Consider the following 18529-nt stretch of genomic DNA (forward strand, 5'->3'; position numbering starts at 1 on the left):
CACAGCATCCCCTCCTGCTACATCTCCGGCTGAACTTGACGTGTTCTCCCTTCGCTGCAGGGAGATGATGAGAAAGCCGTCATGGTGATGGACGTCAGCGAGTCTTCACGGAGAGAAACCGAGTGAATGAAACTCTTAATATGGACAGCACCCGTAACTATTCAGTAATTGAAGCTGTCTGCGAGTGCAGCGGTGATGTGATTTTACGAGTCACACTCTGTGGTACCGAGGAATTCACAAGTCATCGCAGTTGTAGTTCCTGAATCCGTGTTGCGCCGCTGACAGACGTCCGGCTTTAAATAAACACATACAGTAACACCGATCCCGCTGGAACAGCTGCCGGTTTGGTCCCGTTTTGGATGATGATAATAAAACTGTATATAAGAAATAAGTAAAAAGACATCTGTCGTGCAGATACACCCTTACTTCGGCCCTGGAACTGATCTGAGCCGAACGTATGAAACAAGTTTACTGTCAAACTGTCCTTTAAAGAGCAGCAGAAACCTGCTGTTCTCACTCCCAAAACCCGAATCCTATATTTGTCTTCCTAAAGATGTTTGCACATACACACACAACCGCACACCGTTACGCTGGCGCGAGACCAAACGCTGCAGTCATCGAGGGCCTCAGTCGCTCCGGTTTTATTGTTCCTAAAGTGCGTGAACTTTATACTCATCTATACTTCCTCCGTCCTTCGGGGAAGGCAAGTAGTAAAGATACAGAATCCTGATTGTAATCAGACACATGAAACTCGCTTTTGACTGACTTTTGGGAGCATATTTGGCTTTATTCTTCGACTATGAAGGGAAACAGAAAAAGATGAGGATAAAGGTCCTTGACTACACTAAAATCCAGCACGTTGTAATAACTTGAGCAGCACAGTGTATCCACGTGATCCTCCTCTTCTTTTTCCCCCTTTTCTTTAACATGGAGGTCCTACTTACAGGAATATCTTGTTATTGAACACTTTCAAACCTTAGGAACCTTCACGCTCAGAGGTTTTATGACCCAACGTCCTCTACAGATCACAGAGAGGGGAAAAGTCTCAAGAAGTGGAAATATCTTAATCATACAATACGCAACAAATGAACGTTTTTGTCTCAGGCGGTTAGTATTTGAAGCAGGACAGTATTAAAGGTAATATATGCAAGTTGTCACAAACTAAAAGGGATCTTGACCTTGTAGGACCATAATAATCCATCCATTATTGTTGTTTTGAGGGTTTTGGCACTGCGAGAATATGTCCATTTGCAGTTCAAGTGTTTTCATCCGTCCTTTGACTGGACGCTACACTGGTCCAAACAATATAGCTGAGGGACGTTTTCCTTCTGGATACATCAGAGAGCCGATTAGACTGGTTTATACTCATACTGACAACGTTGTTGAGGAAAAACTGTTTTCAGAATACAATAATGGGTTTATTCATGTATGCATGTGTGCTGAAGGCAAGTGATGACTAGCAAGTTGTTCAATTACTTCGGCTGTAGAGCAGCTGTCAACTCAATAAGAACATTTAAGCATTAAACTAAATTCATCTCATTAAAAAAATAATAATTTAAAATTAACAAAAACTCCAGAGATTTTTCTTGTTTTACGTAAATTGTGCAAAATGGCTCTTATACGTTGCTCTGCTGGTGCAGCTAACCTCAACAAAACAGTTTATCTTGCAAGCGCAACTTGAATTTTAACTTTTTATGAATGAATTAACTGATTGATTAAGTTAATTTTATTGAATGTGCAATGACCAGAAACCTTTGAAAAAAAAAGAAGACTTTTCACAATCGGACCGAGCGGAGGAGGAGCCAGGGAGGTTTTATGTTTAGACACTTTATTTAATGCAATTATCTTCTAACCCTAAATTATTATTCTTAACTTTATTTAACATTAATCTATGATGTTATAATGGTTATTCTGTCCCCTCAAAAGCAACCAAAATATCCTCCACGTTCTCAGAAAGGAAAGGAAAGCATTGATACATCATTGAAACTATGACAACTGAAACCCGACTCAGAGGGAACTTAAAGTCATTTTGGCTTAAAGTCAAGTGACTGTTCTTTATTCAAACTGGAGAACTGAAACACCTACAATCACAAGCACTTTCTTCACACTCATTTCAGCCGCCGCGTCTGTCACCCAGTAAATAATTCCATCATCAGGTGTCGTCCACGCACCGCCGCCTGTTTATACACGTGTGCCGTGACAGCACAGGTGATTGATATGAAGCACCAATGTCATTTGTTGTCTTTGAAAGTGGATATGACCATACAGGTGATGTCCCAGACTGGTCTTTCAGCACAGACGTGTTAAACGCATGTTTCTGGGCCGCCAGGGCTGACTAGCCTTGAGCTGCAGTTCGCTTTCGCATCCGCTGCAGCCGTCTTGCTCTCTTCTCAAATGTGCTGGAACTGATGGCTCAACTGCAGTCGTGTTACAATCAAACGTTTTCCTCTGTTTTCATTCCTTTAATGCTTTCGGAACTTTTTCCTACGAGAGCATTAACCTCCCACGGGCCGCTGTCATACATTTCCCCTGAACCCAGGCAGTCGCCCAGCAGGACAGGTTAGAGCCTTGAACTGTGGAATTAATGTCTCTTTCTCAAGCAGCCATCACTCCCCCTGCTGTGTCCTTTGGATGAGTTTCATGAAGCCCAGGACTTTACAGCACAGTCCCGCTCGCAGCTCTGAGAGGCTGCACTGTCCTCTCCTACCTTAAAAACTTTCATCTGCATAGCTTCATAGTCACGTACGCACACACACATACACACACGCACGCGCGCACACACCGTGTTGACTTAGCCCATCTGGTCCTGATTGTGGTAAGATGATTGAGATATTTGTTGTGGCTCATTTGTGGGGGCGTAGCAGTGACCCGGCATGCTAACTGAGACACATACACATGAGCACGTTGTAGATGGATTTAGTGACATGCACTTACTCACTCCTTCATCTGCAAACACACACACACACACAGAGGGAGACGGAGGCAGCTACAAGGTCATTAGACTGCACTATTTATGTTAGTGACAGCAGAGAAAGCTGTATACTCTCTATATTAAACAGATTCAGGAAGCTTTTCTTTCCCCTTGTTTTCTTTCGTTATCTCGTCCCATCATGAGCAATATTAATTTTACAGCTGGAATTCCAGTGAGTTGTTCTGGCTGCGACACTGAAATTAGAAGAATTTTTCAGGCATTCTCTTTTATCATCCTAGCAATCTCACACTCGCAGGTCGTTGATCCTCAGACTCGACGTGCAAAAGCCACTGGGAGTTCAAAATTTGAAGTGTTGAAAACTTTCTTTTTTCAAATCTAACCTTATAATAATAATAATCGGTCAAATAATTTTTCTTTGGCAACGTCAAGCTAGTACGACGGCGTAATAAGGTAATTTGATGGAAGAAAAAATGGGCCCAATCAAATTATACTTTGCAGATGTACTTTATTGCACTAAAGTATTTATAAGTAGTTCTAATGAAAGAAAAGCAGCTGTATTGACTTATTATTTATTTATCTATTAATTGGTTAATTTTGTCAAAGGAGACTGTGCCAAACCTTTCTCTTATTAAAAACACTGATTTTGAAGTGGTTTGACTTGAGGTCTTGGGTCTTGTTACAAGATTGGATTGAGATGATGATACAACACTTTTTTATCTGAGGTCTTCTGTTTGCCTTCAACCACTTTAGCTTAAAGTACATCTTTATAGATGTGGCCAATTTCCTTTAAAACTCTGCCATCCCTTCCTTTTTCGTTGAATTATTGGAGGAGACCTCCAATAGTTTTCCCTTCGCCTTCAGACCCTGCTGGTCAGCCCACGAGCCTCCACACGTGGAGGGGGATAAGACCAGAGTCAGCAGCCATTTCCGTTTTGGTCCTGTTTGCTTTGGCCTGAGAAGACAGTGTTCAAGTGCCACAATCCAGTGGTCCAGAATGTACAGCACCTTCACAGATGTTGACCCCTGTTAGCAGGAAACCGTCTCTGTAGTACTTGCCCACTCAGGGCTGAGTGTGCGTTTGATTATCAAATCCTTTCCATTTTAAGAGATCTGTTGTTTGTTTGCCCCATGCCTGATGCAGATACTTGGCATCCTGTGGGAGCACGATTCAAAATAACAAGACTAACTTGGATCCTCTCCACCAGTTTCCCACTCCTACTGCTTTCACAATTTCGCCTTTCCCAGGAAAAGAATTGAACGAAGAAAGTGAAAGCTAAACTTGCATCTGTTTTTCATTGAATTTTCTCCCAACAAAATAAAAATAAACCCCAAAACATGAACTCGAGAAGATATATGTTCTAATAAAGATGTTAATTATGAAACGTGTCATTGTCTCATGAAGGCATCAAAAATACCAACTTTTTTAAAGACATTTTGAGAGGGGTGTGAACCTAAACAAAGCTTTATCCAAGTAAAGAATAGACCGAAAAGCCACTAAAACCACAATCAGTGAGGGTTGGAATAGCTTACAAAGCATTAACAAAACATTTGTACAAAGAAATACATAATATATGTTCAAAAAGCTTCAAACCTACTAATTACAATACCATTGCATATTTAAACAATTGACAACGACATTACTTTTCTCCAGGGGATGTCTGAAAGCATGACACTTCACGCAGGCTGCCAACAAAAACACATAACAGTTGCACAAAAAAGGGATGAAATTCATTTCATCCCTCTGGACTTCTAATGCAGTCCTTCTGTGTTACCAAAATAAGTAAGTAGGCCTATGAGTTACAAGCAGGATTTAAAAAGACATGGAAATGACCCTCACATCCTATTAACTGACCAAAGAAGACTGAGAGCAACTTCTTCTGTCTGTCAGGATATTTACGTGATGCAGAAGAAGAAAAAAAAACCCACATTGCATTAAAAACTAAACCAAACTACTGACTATTATTAATATTAATATTGTTGTTCTTGTTGCTATTACTGCATTATATGCAGTGTTTACTTGTGTTCTTCAGGTGTGGTAGGTCTTGGGGACTGGTGTGTGGACAGGTTTGTGTGTGAGAGCCTTATGTATTATGTATGTTGTATGTAACTGTTTTGTATTGTGTTGTATGTTTTTTGTTGGACCCCCTCGAAAGCGAGATGATTCATCTCAAGGGGCTATCCATTAATAAATGTACTTTACTTTAACTAGTCAGACTAATACACCCCGATCATGTGATTAGTGGCTCTAATCATGCATGTAAACGTTGGACTGGACTGAAGCTGGCCGACGATACAAGAGGTCAACGTGAAAGGCCCAATGCTAACCATTTAAAATCAAGCATAGCGCCACCACCTGCATCGGAGTATGACGTAATAAGTATATTACAACAAAGAAATAAGTGCAATGAAGGAGCCAAGTCAAGTAAAGTGCATGTAAACATGCTGTGTGGTTTTCTTTAAGTAGCTTAGTAATAACTTCCTTTTAAGGACATTGTGAACCATATGTGCAGCACATGATGTGCTGCCTTTCCGTTATACTATAGATGGCTATGATCCTGTTGGTGTTCCTAGAAAAATAAACTTCTCTAATTCTGTTTTGTGAAGAAAAGAAAAGTGAGATTGCAACATTTACCATATCCGTTAGGATAATAGGGTTGGGGTCGGGGTTGGGGTCAGGACAGTCTTAATCAATACAGCTGTCTTGACGTGGTTTCAGGTTACACAGCATATGTTTCATAGCGACGGACGCTTCAAGTTCAGTCCTCGTGGGCCAGCGTTCTTCAACCCACGCTGGTAGAAATGACTGCGTCGTTAACAGACTTGTGCAGACCTGTATGACAAGCTGACACGCAAAGCATGCAGGACACAAGGACGGGACTCGGGGATCCCTGACGTAGGAGTATCATCCCACATGACGACCTACCTGAGTGCTGCAGGTGTCTTCCTGCTTCCTACCCCTGCTGGAAGAAAACTGTCCTTCAAAGTCTGAAAGGAGGTTTGGGTACTCATTCACAGAAAATTCTCCGTCTGAAAAGGCCCAACGAGCTCAAATGTAGTTTTAGTTGGCTTTATCAGCACCGTTCCTCCGCCGCCAGAGAAGTTGTACCCTGAGTGCAGAGTTGAGATGAGGTTGACAAATGTTAACAGAATAGTTACCAGGTGCAGGGTTAGAAATACGTGATCTGCCTGAAAATGATGAAGAATTATGAAATTACGATGGTGATAATCCCATCCCTTTTGGCACTTTATATAAAAGAATGTGTTGGACTTGTTAACAGCTTACAGAAAATGAAACCACATGATGAAGGGCTGATATTTAAATTAGCACGTCTGCTTGGAGTCACGTCTCTGCATTCAAATGACCCCGTCTCATTATCAGAGCCATGTAGGGAGTAAGAGGTATTCCTTTCTCAGAACTCCCTGCTGCTCTGAAGAAAAATCCTCCTCATCTCCTAAACCATGGGAGGTGAGGGGGCTGAGTTATGTCCATCATTCCCATTGTCTTTATGTAAACTTAATAAAGTCCAAAACTCATGTGTTTTTTTTCTTATTGTTGGAGTGTTTGTGTGAGTTGTCTGACTGAAAAAGCAGACATTTGCTCCGACTCTCATCGAGCATCATGATTTTAAATATTACTTATCATTCCTGTTCATTTCCAGTTGTATATTTCCACATTTGTTTATGACTTTTACAGTTCGGTTTGCCAAAAATTGTAATAATGTACATGTTTGGTTTTTAATGCTAATAGAAGTGGTCAGAACGTGACTTAAATTATATTTCACCTCTCACCAAATGTTCAGAGCTCCTGGCTGGCTTCAGTGTACAAGTAAAGAGAAAAACAGGCCGAGTTTTCCAGACTTCGTATAATTGGAGGTTTGGAAACCTCCAGTTTGTATGCAGTGTTGGCAGCAACAAAGATGCACTTGTCCCGTGCTAAAAAAAAAAGCAAAAAAAGCAGATGAACACTAGGCTGGCTGGATGGAGAAAAGAAAATGAAAAACAGTGAAGAAAAGGGAGAGTGCATAAGATCTCTGGTCCATTGAACACTCGGGTAAATTCAGGTTTGTGAATGAGCTCCGTTTCCGCGGTGACCGATGAGTGTTTCAAGCTGCACGCAAGTGTGATACAGTTCCTGGAATCCAGACACACGGAGCATCAACTTTTCCTCGATTCAGTGCCTGGACAGATGCCTCGTGTGCATCATGCTTGTTGGGTGCACAGCATGCAGAGGTGGGAGTTCAACAAGCATGAGGTTTCTGAGCTTGATGCTGTGCTGCCACGATTTGTTGCACATTTGTCTACTGAGCAATGATGGAAATCACAGCATAACTAAGGAATTTAAGCGTACCATTTCCTAAAAATTACAGTACAAAAAACTTGCTGCCTTTATATAACAAGCAACTCAGGGTGCATAATGGTGAAATGTCGACCCACACCAACCTTATCTCATTGGTCCTACAAACACTGCAGGACTTTAAAAAGGAAGTTATATCCGTCCAGAAACCCTGCAGGGGTTCATATCTGTGTTAGAAAGGCAGATGTTCAGCAGGTGCCAGAGCCGGGAGGAAAGCTCTACACAGAAGGGTTTATATAGATGTTAACGTTTGTTACAGTTACTGTATGTTATATATATCCTGGTCATGATCCTCTGATATGAGGCACTCAAGACAAGTTCATACATGAGACATTGGGAGTAAAGGTCAGACACTGTGCAGGAAGATATTTCTCCTCGGTACGTCAAACGCAATTGTCCTTCATGGCGAAGCCTGAGGTTGTCAGCTTGTTTGTTTTGATTTTTGGCCAGAGCATCTGGATGATCTAATGCCGAGAGACACACAACAATAACATCCCGGCACTTATATGTTCTTCTACATTTTTTTTTAATCATCTGGTCTATGTTCGGTATGATCATATTGGTGATGCGCCAAGTCAAATTTTATTTTATCTGTCGGTGGATAAGGGCTGTCAGAAGATAAGGGGTACCATACTAAAATAAACTAATCTCACATCTTGGTGAGTGTAAGTGTGTTTGTCATAGTTATATAACCTGGCATTCAACTATCCAGTCGTTGTTGGGACCGAGCTGAGCTTGCCAAGGTCCAGCCTGCTCTCTGAGGGTTTAGACCTGGTTTTAGGGTTTCATATGTTTCCGTGTAGGCTGCATGTCTAAAGGCCGTAGAGATGTCACTTTAAGTTGAAGCCTTAGCAGAGCTTCATCCTGTCCACTACTCAGGCAGGTCTCCATTGACGATGACAGTATGCACACCTTTGTGACAGGTACAAGCATGTGATCTGACATCGGTGCAATGATGTCCAACTCATAAGTCGTCGTTCTGGTAAATAACCTAAAACTAAAAGAGTGAGCTCCAGTTCCCTTTGATGGCTTTCTTGCCCCACCCGGCTTCAAGGGATCATCGTGACATCGATTGGTTGACTCCTGTCAGCATTTTGATGTTTCGAAACTTGAAATCAGAGCCAGTGATGGATCTGACTGAGAATCCCCCCTATTGGCTTAAGGCATATAAATCCAAAGGTGCTCCATGCTTTATTATCTATTTAATTTTAAATTAGGCCATAATTTATAAAATGAGCTTCGTGCTTTTTTCTGCAGTGTACGAATCTTCCACCAGTCTCTCCACCGAGGATTTTGTCTGATTTCAGATACATATTACTTTCATTGAAACAAGACAAATCAACTTGACACTCCCCAGGTATTCGTCAGTACTTGTTTGGTCCAAGAACACTCAAGAACGGGTGGTCTTGAGGTATTTATGGGATCGTCAACTACCAGGGGGTCTGATCATTAGTTCGTTTGGTAGGTCGTCACATTTATTTACTCAGTCATGAGGCGTAGGCTTCCTCACAGGCGAAGACTAAAATCTGTCCAATTCAATGGAAACAATTTCCTCGTGCAGTTTGTTCAGTCTTTGTAGGTATCAGCTTGTCTTTGGAGTGCTTCAAGCCATAACAACAAATAAACATTGTTACCAAAAATTTGATTTCACTCAGATCTTCTTTTCTTTCCATGACATGATCACGTCCAAGATCTCCCTCAAACCCCATTTTCTTTTCACTTTGGAGAAAATGTCTTGTAAATACTCCACAATCTGCTGGCGGACTCGGGTGTTTATTCTGGCATAAAAACAAACAATTTGTGCTCTGGCGGGGTCTTGTGGGATCCAAAGGGGTAAAGATGGTTATTTAAGTTACTTACAATTCATTCAATGTGCTTTTATGTACAGGATCTATCATACACACAGTTTTTGTGTGTAGTTCCTCCTGGTTTTAAGCCAGCCTTATGTTTAACACCTCAGCTGCAGCCAGGAGTTGTGATTTTCAGGGAGTGGTATTTACCTAACCCAGTGATAAGATTGTGGCCAAGCAATGAAACGGTTGACGGTGAGACGCATCGGTTGTACCGACAGGATTGGACTCAAACTTCGTGACCAATGCTTTTGTATTCAGCTTAGTCTTTTGCAGCTCTTTCAACGTACCTTCATGTTCACCGCTCCGATGCCGACACACTCCAGCGACACTCAGTGCACTTGTTATCCCAGATGGCTATCAGCGCTACTTGCCTGTACCTCAGCCTTGTTATCGAGGCTGCTTGGTGACTTCCCCCCCTCCCCTCTTCCTCCAACCTCTCTGAAGTCACCCAGAGGGCCAGATAACAGCAAAACCAGCATATGGTTTGAGTTAACATCTCTGAAATAAGCTCTCCATACGTGAGGTTGTGTGTGTATTCCCAGAGCTCGTTGGTCTGGCTTAACTTGCGTGGTTTATAATTGTGAGCGGGCCTGTCTTGAGCTAATTGTGTTCGTGTGTTTGCAGGTTTGCATGAATTCATAACAGTTGCTGTGTGTCTGTCTGAGAAAAGATGTTTTATGTCCTGTGTGTGTGTGGTTGTATCCCAGCACAGGAAGTAAGGGTCAATTAGAAAGTCAGTAAACTGTGTGTCTGGAGAATCAAAAAAAAGGAAACCTAAAACAAAACTTGCTCAACTTTCATTTTCTTCTTTAAGTTTGAATGTTTAACTTTTAAATCTTGAATTTATTCACAACTGATCTAACACAGAGACAACAAATGTATTCAATGCTGTGCAAACTGGTTGGAGCAGTAACTTTGCATCTGCCCCCCCCCCAACCCAACCCAACCCAACCACCCTGGACTAGAAGCAGCCAGGTGGCAGTTTGGCTTTTGTCAAAGTTTATCTGTGCAGCATCTCAGGAAGCAGAACAGGAGGGAGAAACGAAGCAGTTCGTTCCAGCAATTTTCTCCTTGTTTGATTATTTGATTAACTTCTCGCTGCGTCACAACATCAGATCGTTTTTCCTCCGCGTTCCAACACGGTTTACTCACCCACACAAGTCCCTGAAAAAGGCCTCTTGCTTCCCTGATACACATCTCCACACTTGTCAAATTACTGTCTCATTAGGCAACGCTTGTTAAACGTGAATCAGACTCAGTGTAGACTAAACATAATAGCACTTGAATAACTTTAATTGGTTGGTGAAAATGAGAAAATTTCCATCTAAATGCATGAAGAAAAGGTCAATCAACTCAGTAAATATCAGCAGATGAGGGAAAACAAAGCTTTGAGAAACACTGGCAGCTTATGACTTGATGAGTCATTTTACTTTCACCAACAGTTAAAGAAGCTCAGAATATTTGCAGTTTTTTTTTAATTTGAATTTACACCAGCCCCTTTTGGTCCACTTTAAACTGACCAGAGTTCAATTGCTCTGAAATTTCAGTTCATTTGAAGAGGTGTGAAAGTGCAAATCAAGGAAGCCAACTCGGTCCACCTGAAATCCAGGAAATGGACTACAACATAGGGAACTGTGGGTAAACACAGCCTAAATAAACGTCCATGCAGCACGATAGCCAGGAGAAATGTCTGATGCGGTCTTGTGGTCTCGCAAGAAAATTGCGCTGCGTTCACCAATAGATGAGTGCGGTTTCATCTTGATTGTTCGTCTCTGTCTCTCCTTCAGCAAGTCTGATGCAGCGCCACCACAGGCGAGGAGAGGGATATTTTATTCAGAAGGTTCGGTTTGTTTGAAAAAGTGCAGTGTGAAAACAAACTTGGACCTGCTGCACGGTGCAACCAGATTCGTGCCGATGAAACTGATATTTTAACAACAAAGTCTGAGATTTTTTTATGTCTAACTAGCAGATAAGTGGGACCCGTATGGGTTTAAAAGTGGATCTAAAATGTGTCTCAAGTTGCTTTGTCCTTAAGTTCCATTGTAGCGCACGTGGACTTTGAGTGGGATCTACCTTTTACTTAGGTGGGGTCTAATTGGTTAATTAGGTTATTTGCTAGCAACTATATTGGACCCATACTTGCATGCCTTATGGGCACCATGTATTTGGCCCACATAGGCTTCCAGTTTTGGGCCTATAATATTAAAACCATAAGGGATCAACACTATTTGTCCATTTCAGGGCCAAGCCCACTCTGTACCCAAGCAGCACCTTTTATTTACTTATTTTTCATTCAAACTCAGAAGGGGCCCACCAGGAGATGCTGGCTGGGCCCTTACTTGACCCATTTGCCAGCATAAGGTGTATGTAAATAACTAATAAATAGATTTTTGATGATATCTAATGTCTGAAAGATGTAATTTTAAAGTTTCTCCTCAGTATAATTTTTTAAAACATGTTATATGTTTTATGTATTACCATTCCAGCATCAATAGTTTGATATTTTACACTGCTATTATGACTATATGTCACTTGTAAGCAGATTTATAAACATTTTGTCTTCCCGTCGACAATTTCAGAAAAGTTTATCTTTTAATTTGTATTTTACTTTGATTTAGTGGGTATGACCAAAATCTATTGGGTGTTTGATTCAGATATTTATGGAATCAGAAAAATCAACTCACTGGCAAAGAGAAAAGTTCAGTTAATGCGCATTAACCTCTGAACAGTCCCTCGAACGGCTTGATAACGTTATTTAGATTGGCCTCGGCCCTGGTCAGATATCGCTTAAAAAGGTACAGACCCTGTTTATTTAAACTGTGGAAACAAGTTTAAGAAGCTAATGCCAATAATAGCAGCAGAAGAAGAAATGTTTGATTTGAATGGTTACTGTTTTACTTTGTTTTAATTTGAATCAAATGAAATAATTCAATAAAGTTCACCAGATTTGCTATCGAAAATAAAACTACTGCCAGAGAAAAACATCAATAATGGTTAAATCGACAAAGCAAAATTGTTTTAAACCCAGTTAAAATATTATTGAAATTCTTACATTTTACAATAATTGTAGGGTAAATATGATGTGGTTTAGCTTTGGTTAAAGGCCCCAGTTATTACAAATCTGACACTTTCTTATAAGCTCACATTCGTGATTAAGTGAGAGGTAAATGTGAATTGTCGTTACAAGAAGGGCGCATCATGAGTTACACAAATTAATGTTACAAATGTATGTCATGAAAAGGGTTGTGAATTACAAAGGAAGCTGAAATATGCTCTTAATTCATCAAAACACAAGATAATTGATCACTTCCTTCCATACTACAGTACCATATTATACACGTGTGGTCTTTAGGTTACTGGGCTGAAACTCGTCTGAGTATAACAGGATTCCCACAAACATTCAAATACATGCAAATATCACATGTTGACTATTTATGCATATTTATAGGTAGTTTTACTCAGCCAAGTCGTACCTGGAGTATCTAGAACCGAGTGATGGAGTGGCAAACACCATCAGCATCGTCAGTAGCTTGTTTCTCGTTACAACACAGGTTGTAAAAAGAACCTGAATACCTATTAAATGAAAATATATAAATACATATTAGGATTTGAGCAATGAAAAACAATTTAAGTGTGCTTAACACTTCTTAAAAAGGATAATTTAGGTTAAAGAAGACAAAGTCCCCAAAAACTGACATCTTGGGTTATTTCCAGCACGTCTCAACACATGAGGAGACCCGAGGTTGCAGGAGTTTTTAGAGGAATATATCCACACAATAGTGAAAAAATAAACTCTCAACCGCAACAAGATTAAAAGAAGCAACACCCGACTCCGAGAAGATCTTCGTAGAGCTGACTTCTTATTGAAATAAAACACTTGTGAAATGTTGTCCTTTTTAAGAAAAGGCTTTTTAAGAAAAGTGATCCACACCAGCGAATGCGGTTTGGGCGTTGCGGTCTGAACTTTGCCTGATTGGTAACCGGCTGTCCCTGTGGGACCAATCTGTTTGTTGGTCCAGCAGTATATTTATCAACTCTCTGTGCTTCTCAGTGGCACTGATATCCTGAGGATGTGGAGTCCCAGGCATGAATGGATGGCTGGACGGACAGATTATTTATTTGTCAGAGATTGAAGGTCACAGCATGGCAGTGCAAGTTGGCATTGGCCGATATTCCCAGAAATGTGGAGATCTGTTTCTTTATATACCAGAACTCCTGACATGTTTAATTATACGTGTTTGATTTTGGTGAACGTGATGAAATGCGTGGGTGGTTTCCGTGCCCAGAACAACAGAGTGGACCTTCTGGAAACTTCAGGAAAAAAAAGAACTGAGTCAACTCAGGTCTTTATGCTTTTTTTCTGTTGTTTTATTTGAAGTTTTGCTCTTTTTTTGCATCGTTTCGAATACAATAATACTTTGTGTTGGTTTTCCAGCTATTTTTATGCAGAAATTCCTAGTTTTCAGTAATTGAACCTTTTTGATTTTGTTCCTGTTCACTTTCTTCCAGTGTAACAATAACCATCAAGTTCTGTTTTCACTCATACTATTGATTTCATTTCTTTTCCCAATTTCACTGCACTTTTTTTTTTCTGCAAATGGTGAACACCATTCAAATTTCAGCAACATCAGAAACTCTGGTCTAAGCATTTGTACTGAATTAATGAAAAGTGATTCACACTTTCCATTTTTTATTTTGAGGATCACCACATTTCCTTTGTTGCAGTGGAGAAATGCCCTGCTCTCCTAAACCAGATATGGGGCCAGATGAGGTTTGGTAACTTAACCAATGACACTGATGATAGCCAATCAGAAAACAAGCTGTAATAGATTCAAAGTTTATTTAACCAAGTGGCCTTGAGGAGAGTAGTAGCTCTTCCAAATAAGATCTGAGGCACACAAAAATGTGAAAAACTTCAAAAGCTTGTGAAGAAAGCTGTTAGATGGTTGAGTCTAATTCTCCATAAACAGATACATTTACAAACTATATTTTGGTGAAACGGCATTCGCTGTCTGCAAGGATTTCCTGCAGCAGCGCTGTTGCCAGGTAAGTGCCGAGTAACGAGTAATCCGAGGGTTTGAGACGTCAGTGATCTCAGATATGATCAAATTTACCATCAGACATTCATTTTTCTCTCGACATTAGTTGACTGACCCCACTTTTACACCACCCGTCCATCCACTTCTAAAACCTGTTCTTCATCTGTGTATTCATGTTGAAAAAAATGGTTGTTGATTGTTTAGCCAAAAAGAGCAGAAGCACGAAAAACACACAAACATGAACATGAATGTCAGCTATAAATAGAAAATGTTCCCTTTTTCTTTTTTCTCTTCTATGATAAGATCCATCTCAAAATCTGAGCTCTGTAAACTGATATCACACAGTTATGAACTGTTGCAAGCAGTAACCTTGCTTTAATTTGTTTCTCCTCCTCACAGAATTAACTTAAAACATTATTTCATATTTCTCATGTCTTGTCTGCAGTTGGAGAACTTCATACAGAAGAGCTTGAGGCGAGATGTCGCCAACATGCAGTCACACGCCGTTCACAACCAAACGGCCACGATGTTGGAGATCGGAACAAACCTCCTGACCCGCACGGCAGAGCAGACACGCAAACTCAACGTGGTGGAAGCCAAGGTAGAGGCCAACCCGTCTGCTCCGGCCGCCTGTCGGCTTCTCTGGGTTTAACCGCACATCTCTTCTCTTCTGCCAGGTGCTGAATCAGACATCGCGGATAGAGATCCAGCTTCTGGAGAATTCTCTCTCCACGAACAAGCTGGAGAAAGAGCTGCTACTACAGACCACTGAGATCAGCCAGCTGCGAGACAAGAACAGGTAAACCCTGCAGCCTCCGTGAACCTGCTGGTTCGTAAGATATTGTCCCTATTTATCACATTCATAAGAATCTCTATTTGTGCTCTATTAAAGGTGTTAGGTGTTACACTTCATGCTTCATGCATTCAGATTACATAAGTCGTCATCACAGGGTATTTTGATACTTTATTGCTTTATTTCTGCTGTGAGTGTGTGGATCACCAGTCTGATGTGCATGCAACCGTATTTGTCTATAAGCTTCTCGTTTTTTTTTTTTTAAGTAAATGTTTTTTGTCTTAACACTCACATGGACACATGGAAATAAAAGTGTAACATTAAAAAGCATTTCTCAAGTGAACAGGAATCTACCATCAAAAGGTTCAATATCCAGGGTGCAGAGCAGCTTCATGGGGAACCTTTGATCCATCTTTTCACAAACTCTGCATCCCCCCCTCCTTTACTCTTGCCATTCTGTCTGCGGTCTTTTTCTGTCTGCATTGTCTGAATTGTGCACTTGAGAATTTCTTGATGAAGATGTTTTTAAGAAAAATGCATTGAAAATATGTTCCTGTCGCCACATCTCAGACCCCGTCCACACGTAGCCGGATATCTGCGGATATCTGCTAAACCGGAGATATTTTCCTACGTTTGGACCTGTCATCCACACGAAAACGCAAATAAACGAAGGTTTAAAAAAACTCTGGGCAAAGTGAAGATTTTTGAAAACTCCGTTTATGTAGATGCGTGTAGACACACACAACCGGAGTTTTGCGTTTTCGAACGTCACATTATGCTCCAAAACAACAACAAATCTGCTCTGACGTGCGCCTTTTGTTTACTACAGATGATCCAGCATCTGTTCTCCAAGCTATTTATTAAATAAATGGTCTCTGCTCTTGACCACCACTTACTGCGTTACACCGACACAGAGGCTCCGCCGTACCCTACACCGTAGGGTACGCGGCGACGCGCACCCTACGGTGTAGGGCCCGCGGCTCCGCAGAGCCCGCAGAGCCCGCAGAGCCCGCAGAGACGCGGAGCCGCGGAGCCCGCGGAGCCCGCGGAGCCCGCGGAGCCCGCGGAGCCCGCGGAGCCGCGGAGGTGCAGCTTCTCCGGGAGATGCAGATGATCTACAGGTTAGACTGCTTATGAATGTGGTCGAAAACGCAGATCTTCGGTTACGTGTGGATGCAAATTTTTTTATAAACGGAGGAGGGAAATATTCGTTTTTAAAAATACCCGGCTACGTGTGGACGGGGTCTCAGTGAAACACTCCCAACACCTGACAAAGTTCCAGGTTCATCCTTTTTATTTGCCAGTGTTCTTTCATTCCCAGTGAACGAGGATTTAAAAGTTTTGGATTTTATCCTGAACATTTCTGCTGCTCCCTTATTTAAACCACTTTCCTGTTGTCATGGCTACTCATCATAATAGTTATAAAAAAAACCCAACAGACTTAACAGCAGACTTCCTTCAAGAGGCGCAACATCCAAACCAGCGAAATTAAGTGTAACACCATTCTACATCCCCAATGACAACATTATACTTATTATATTTACTCCAAAATTAATACATACCATATTTTCTGGACTATAAGCCACACCTGCATATAAGCCGCATCCGCTCTATTTTTAAAAAACATAATAAAAAAAAGATATACAAGCCGCACCTGTATATAAGCCGCATCCACTCTATTTAAAAAAAAGATATGCAAGCCGCAGATATTTATGTTGTCAGATTAGATATTTACTACATGTACAGAAGGATTTTGAACTGTAAATGATGTACATGTTTGTACCTAAATAGATCCTTTCCTAACAGTGTCTTTTAACACGGCAGCAACTTTGCTGATTAAAACGGGACAGAACCAAGAGAAAATAACCGGTATTTATTTATCTATTTATCTGTTTGAAATCTGCTTCTACCTACTTCTATCTGCTAAAGAAGAAGTAGCGTATTCTTCTTTGCATTTATTTTGTCTTAGTTTTGATTCTAATTCCGGTTAGAGCGCCCCGAAAAATCCACAGAATAGTTGCACCTTTTTATAAGCCGCATGGTTCAAAACCTATGAAAAAAGTAGCGGCTTATAGTCCAGAAAATACGGTAATTGAAACTTCAAAACAGGTTCCATCTTAGAAATTAACTCAGTATTCATTTTAATCTTTTCTACAGATGTACAAAGTTTCATACCTTTCTCTTTCACTCAATCTTCTTGTCCACAGACGGACAGACATCATTTATAGCAGCCAAAGCCACCTAAATGGTATTTGTCCCTATACAGTGAAACGTTTCCAGGAGCCCATTTTACCCTGGTGTCACGAGTCTCACGAGAGGAAAACAATCCCAGCTGCTAACTTATCAGTGAGAATATTTCACTCACTTCAGATACTCACATCTGAGTGCAGACGCTGGACATTCAGCCACAGCTGTTGGCGCGAGACGCGCCAATATTTAGAATGACAATATTTTGACTGGTTTTCATGGCGGCGTGAACTTGGATGGTGCGGTACGCGGCGAACGATGCGGAGCAATTATCGAGAGTGTTCTCTGTTAACGGTAACAGATATAACACAAACAAAGAGGCTCGGGCGCTGATGCAGAAACGGTAGTTTGACGGCTTTTGAGAGATTTTCTGATAGTTGTGTTTAAATGAGGTCTCTTTTTACACTTTGGCTCATAAAAGTCTGGATTTGGGTTCGGTCAGTCGGTCAGGTGTTGACTTAAATTAGCACTGTATTTGCAGGTGGATGTGACAACATGTGATATGCTTTCATTTGTGATCTGGTTTAATAGCCTGTGGCAGCACCGTCTTCTTTAATTTGGAGACAGATTTGCCTTTTAATGTCGCAAAAACAAGCATCCACATTAGCGATTTGTACCTGCTCTAACATCAACTATGACCTCAGGTACTTAAGCATACATTACATGTCTGGAGCTTTAACGGTCGCACCGTATGTCCCTATTAGCAACATACAACATTGTGTTTTCCCAAAGGTTTTCTTCCACAGCTCTTTTTCCAGACTGTGGTTGAAGGTCCTCAGCTACGTTTGTGTGTGTGTGTGTGTGTGTGTGTGTTAGTTTTTCTTTTTCACAAAGCCAATCCCAAGTTTAGACTTATCATTTTGACTGAGTAACTTCCAAATGAACGCAGACGGCCTTCATCTGTCAGAGGGCTCAGCTGACAGCCATTAACCCAAACATCTCTGTTTTCACCATCACCGTGAACGGTCCTTTCCACTCCGTCAGAGCAGAAGTGGAGGCCGCGGCACACACATGACTTTATCCCTCCATCTGGGAACTCCCTGAAAAAGGAGCTACTTCTTGGCTTGCTGATTAGGCTAATGAAAGATGAAAACAATAAAAAAGGGGAAAAAAAACCCAGCCTGTTTTCATTTTACTGACGATGTAATCTGTAATTTACCTATAAAAGTTCAAATCCAGACAACAATGTGCTGTTGTGTAGAAAGCGTAATTCGTTTACATACCCATGGCTACAGTTAATTATCATAATGGAATGGGATAAAACTCTCAGAAAGGCTGAAGTCTCTCGGACTCGTTGTCAGATCAGGTTCT

The 18529-nt window shown here is 41.1% G+C and overlaps 1 protein-coding gene across 3 annotated transcripts in view; it reads left to right on the forward strand.

Moving 5' to 3' along the window:
- angpt4 (angiopoietin 4) overlaps positions 1-18529 on the forward strand; it is a 78287-nt gene that overhangs the window by 45242 nt on the left and 14516 nt on the right. For all 3 annotated transcript variants that reach the window (XM_061727035.1, XM_061727036.1, XM_061727037.1), the window contains exons 2-3: positions 14624-14779; positions 14856-14977. In XM_061727035.1, coding sequence (XP_061583019.1) covers positions 14624-14779; positions 14856-14977 — 278 coding nt within the window. The remainder of the gene's footprint in view (positions 1-14623; positions 14780-14855; positions 14978-18529) is intronic.

This window comes from Cololabis saira, chromosome 8 (assembly GCF_033807715.1).
Source record: "Cololabis saira isolate AMF1-May2022 chromosome 8, fColSai1.1, whole genome shotgun sequence".
Lineage (NCBI taxonomy): Eukaryota > Metazoa > Chordata > Actinopteri > Beloniformes > Belonidae > Cololabis > Cololabis saira.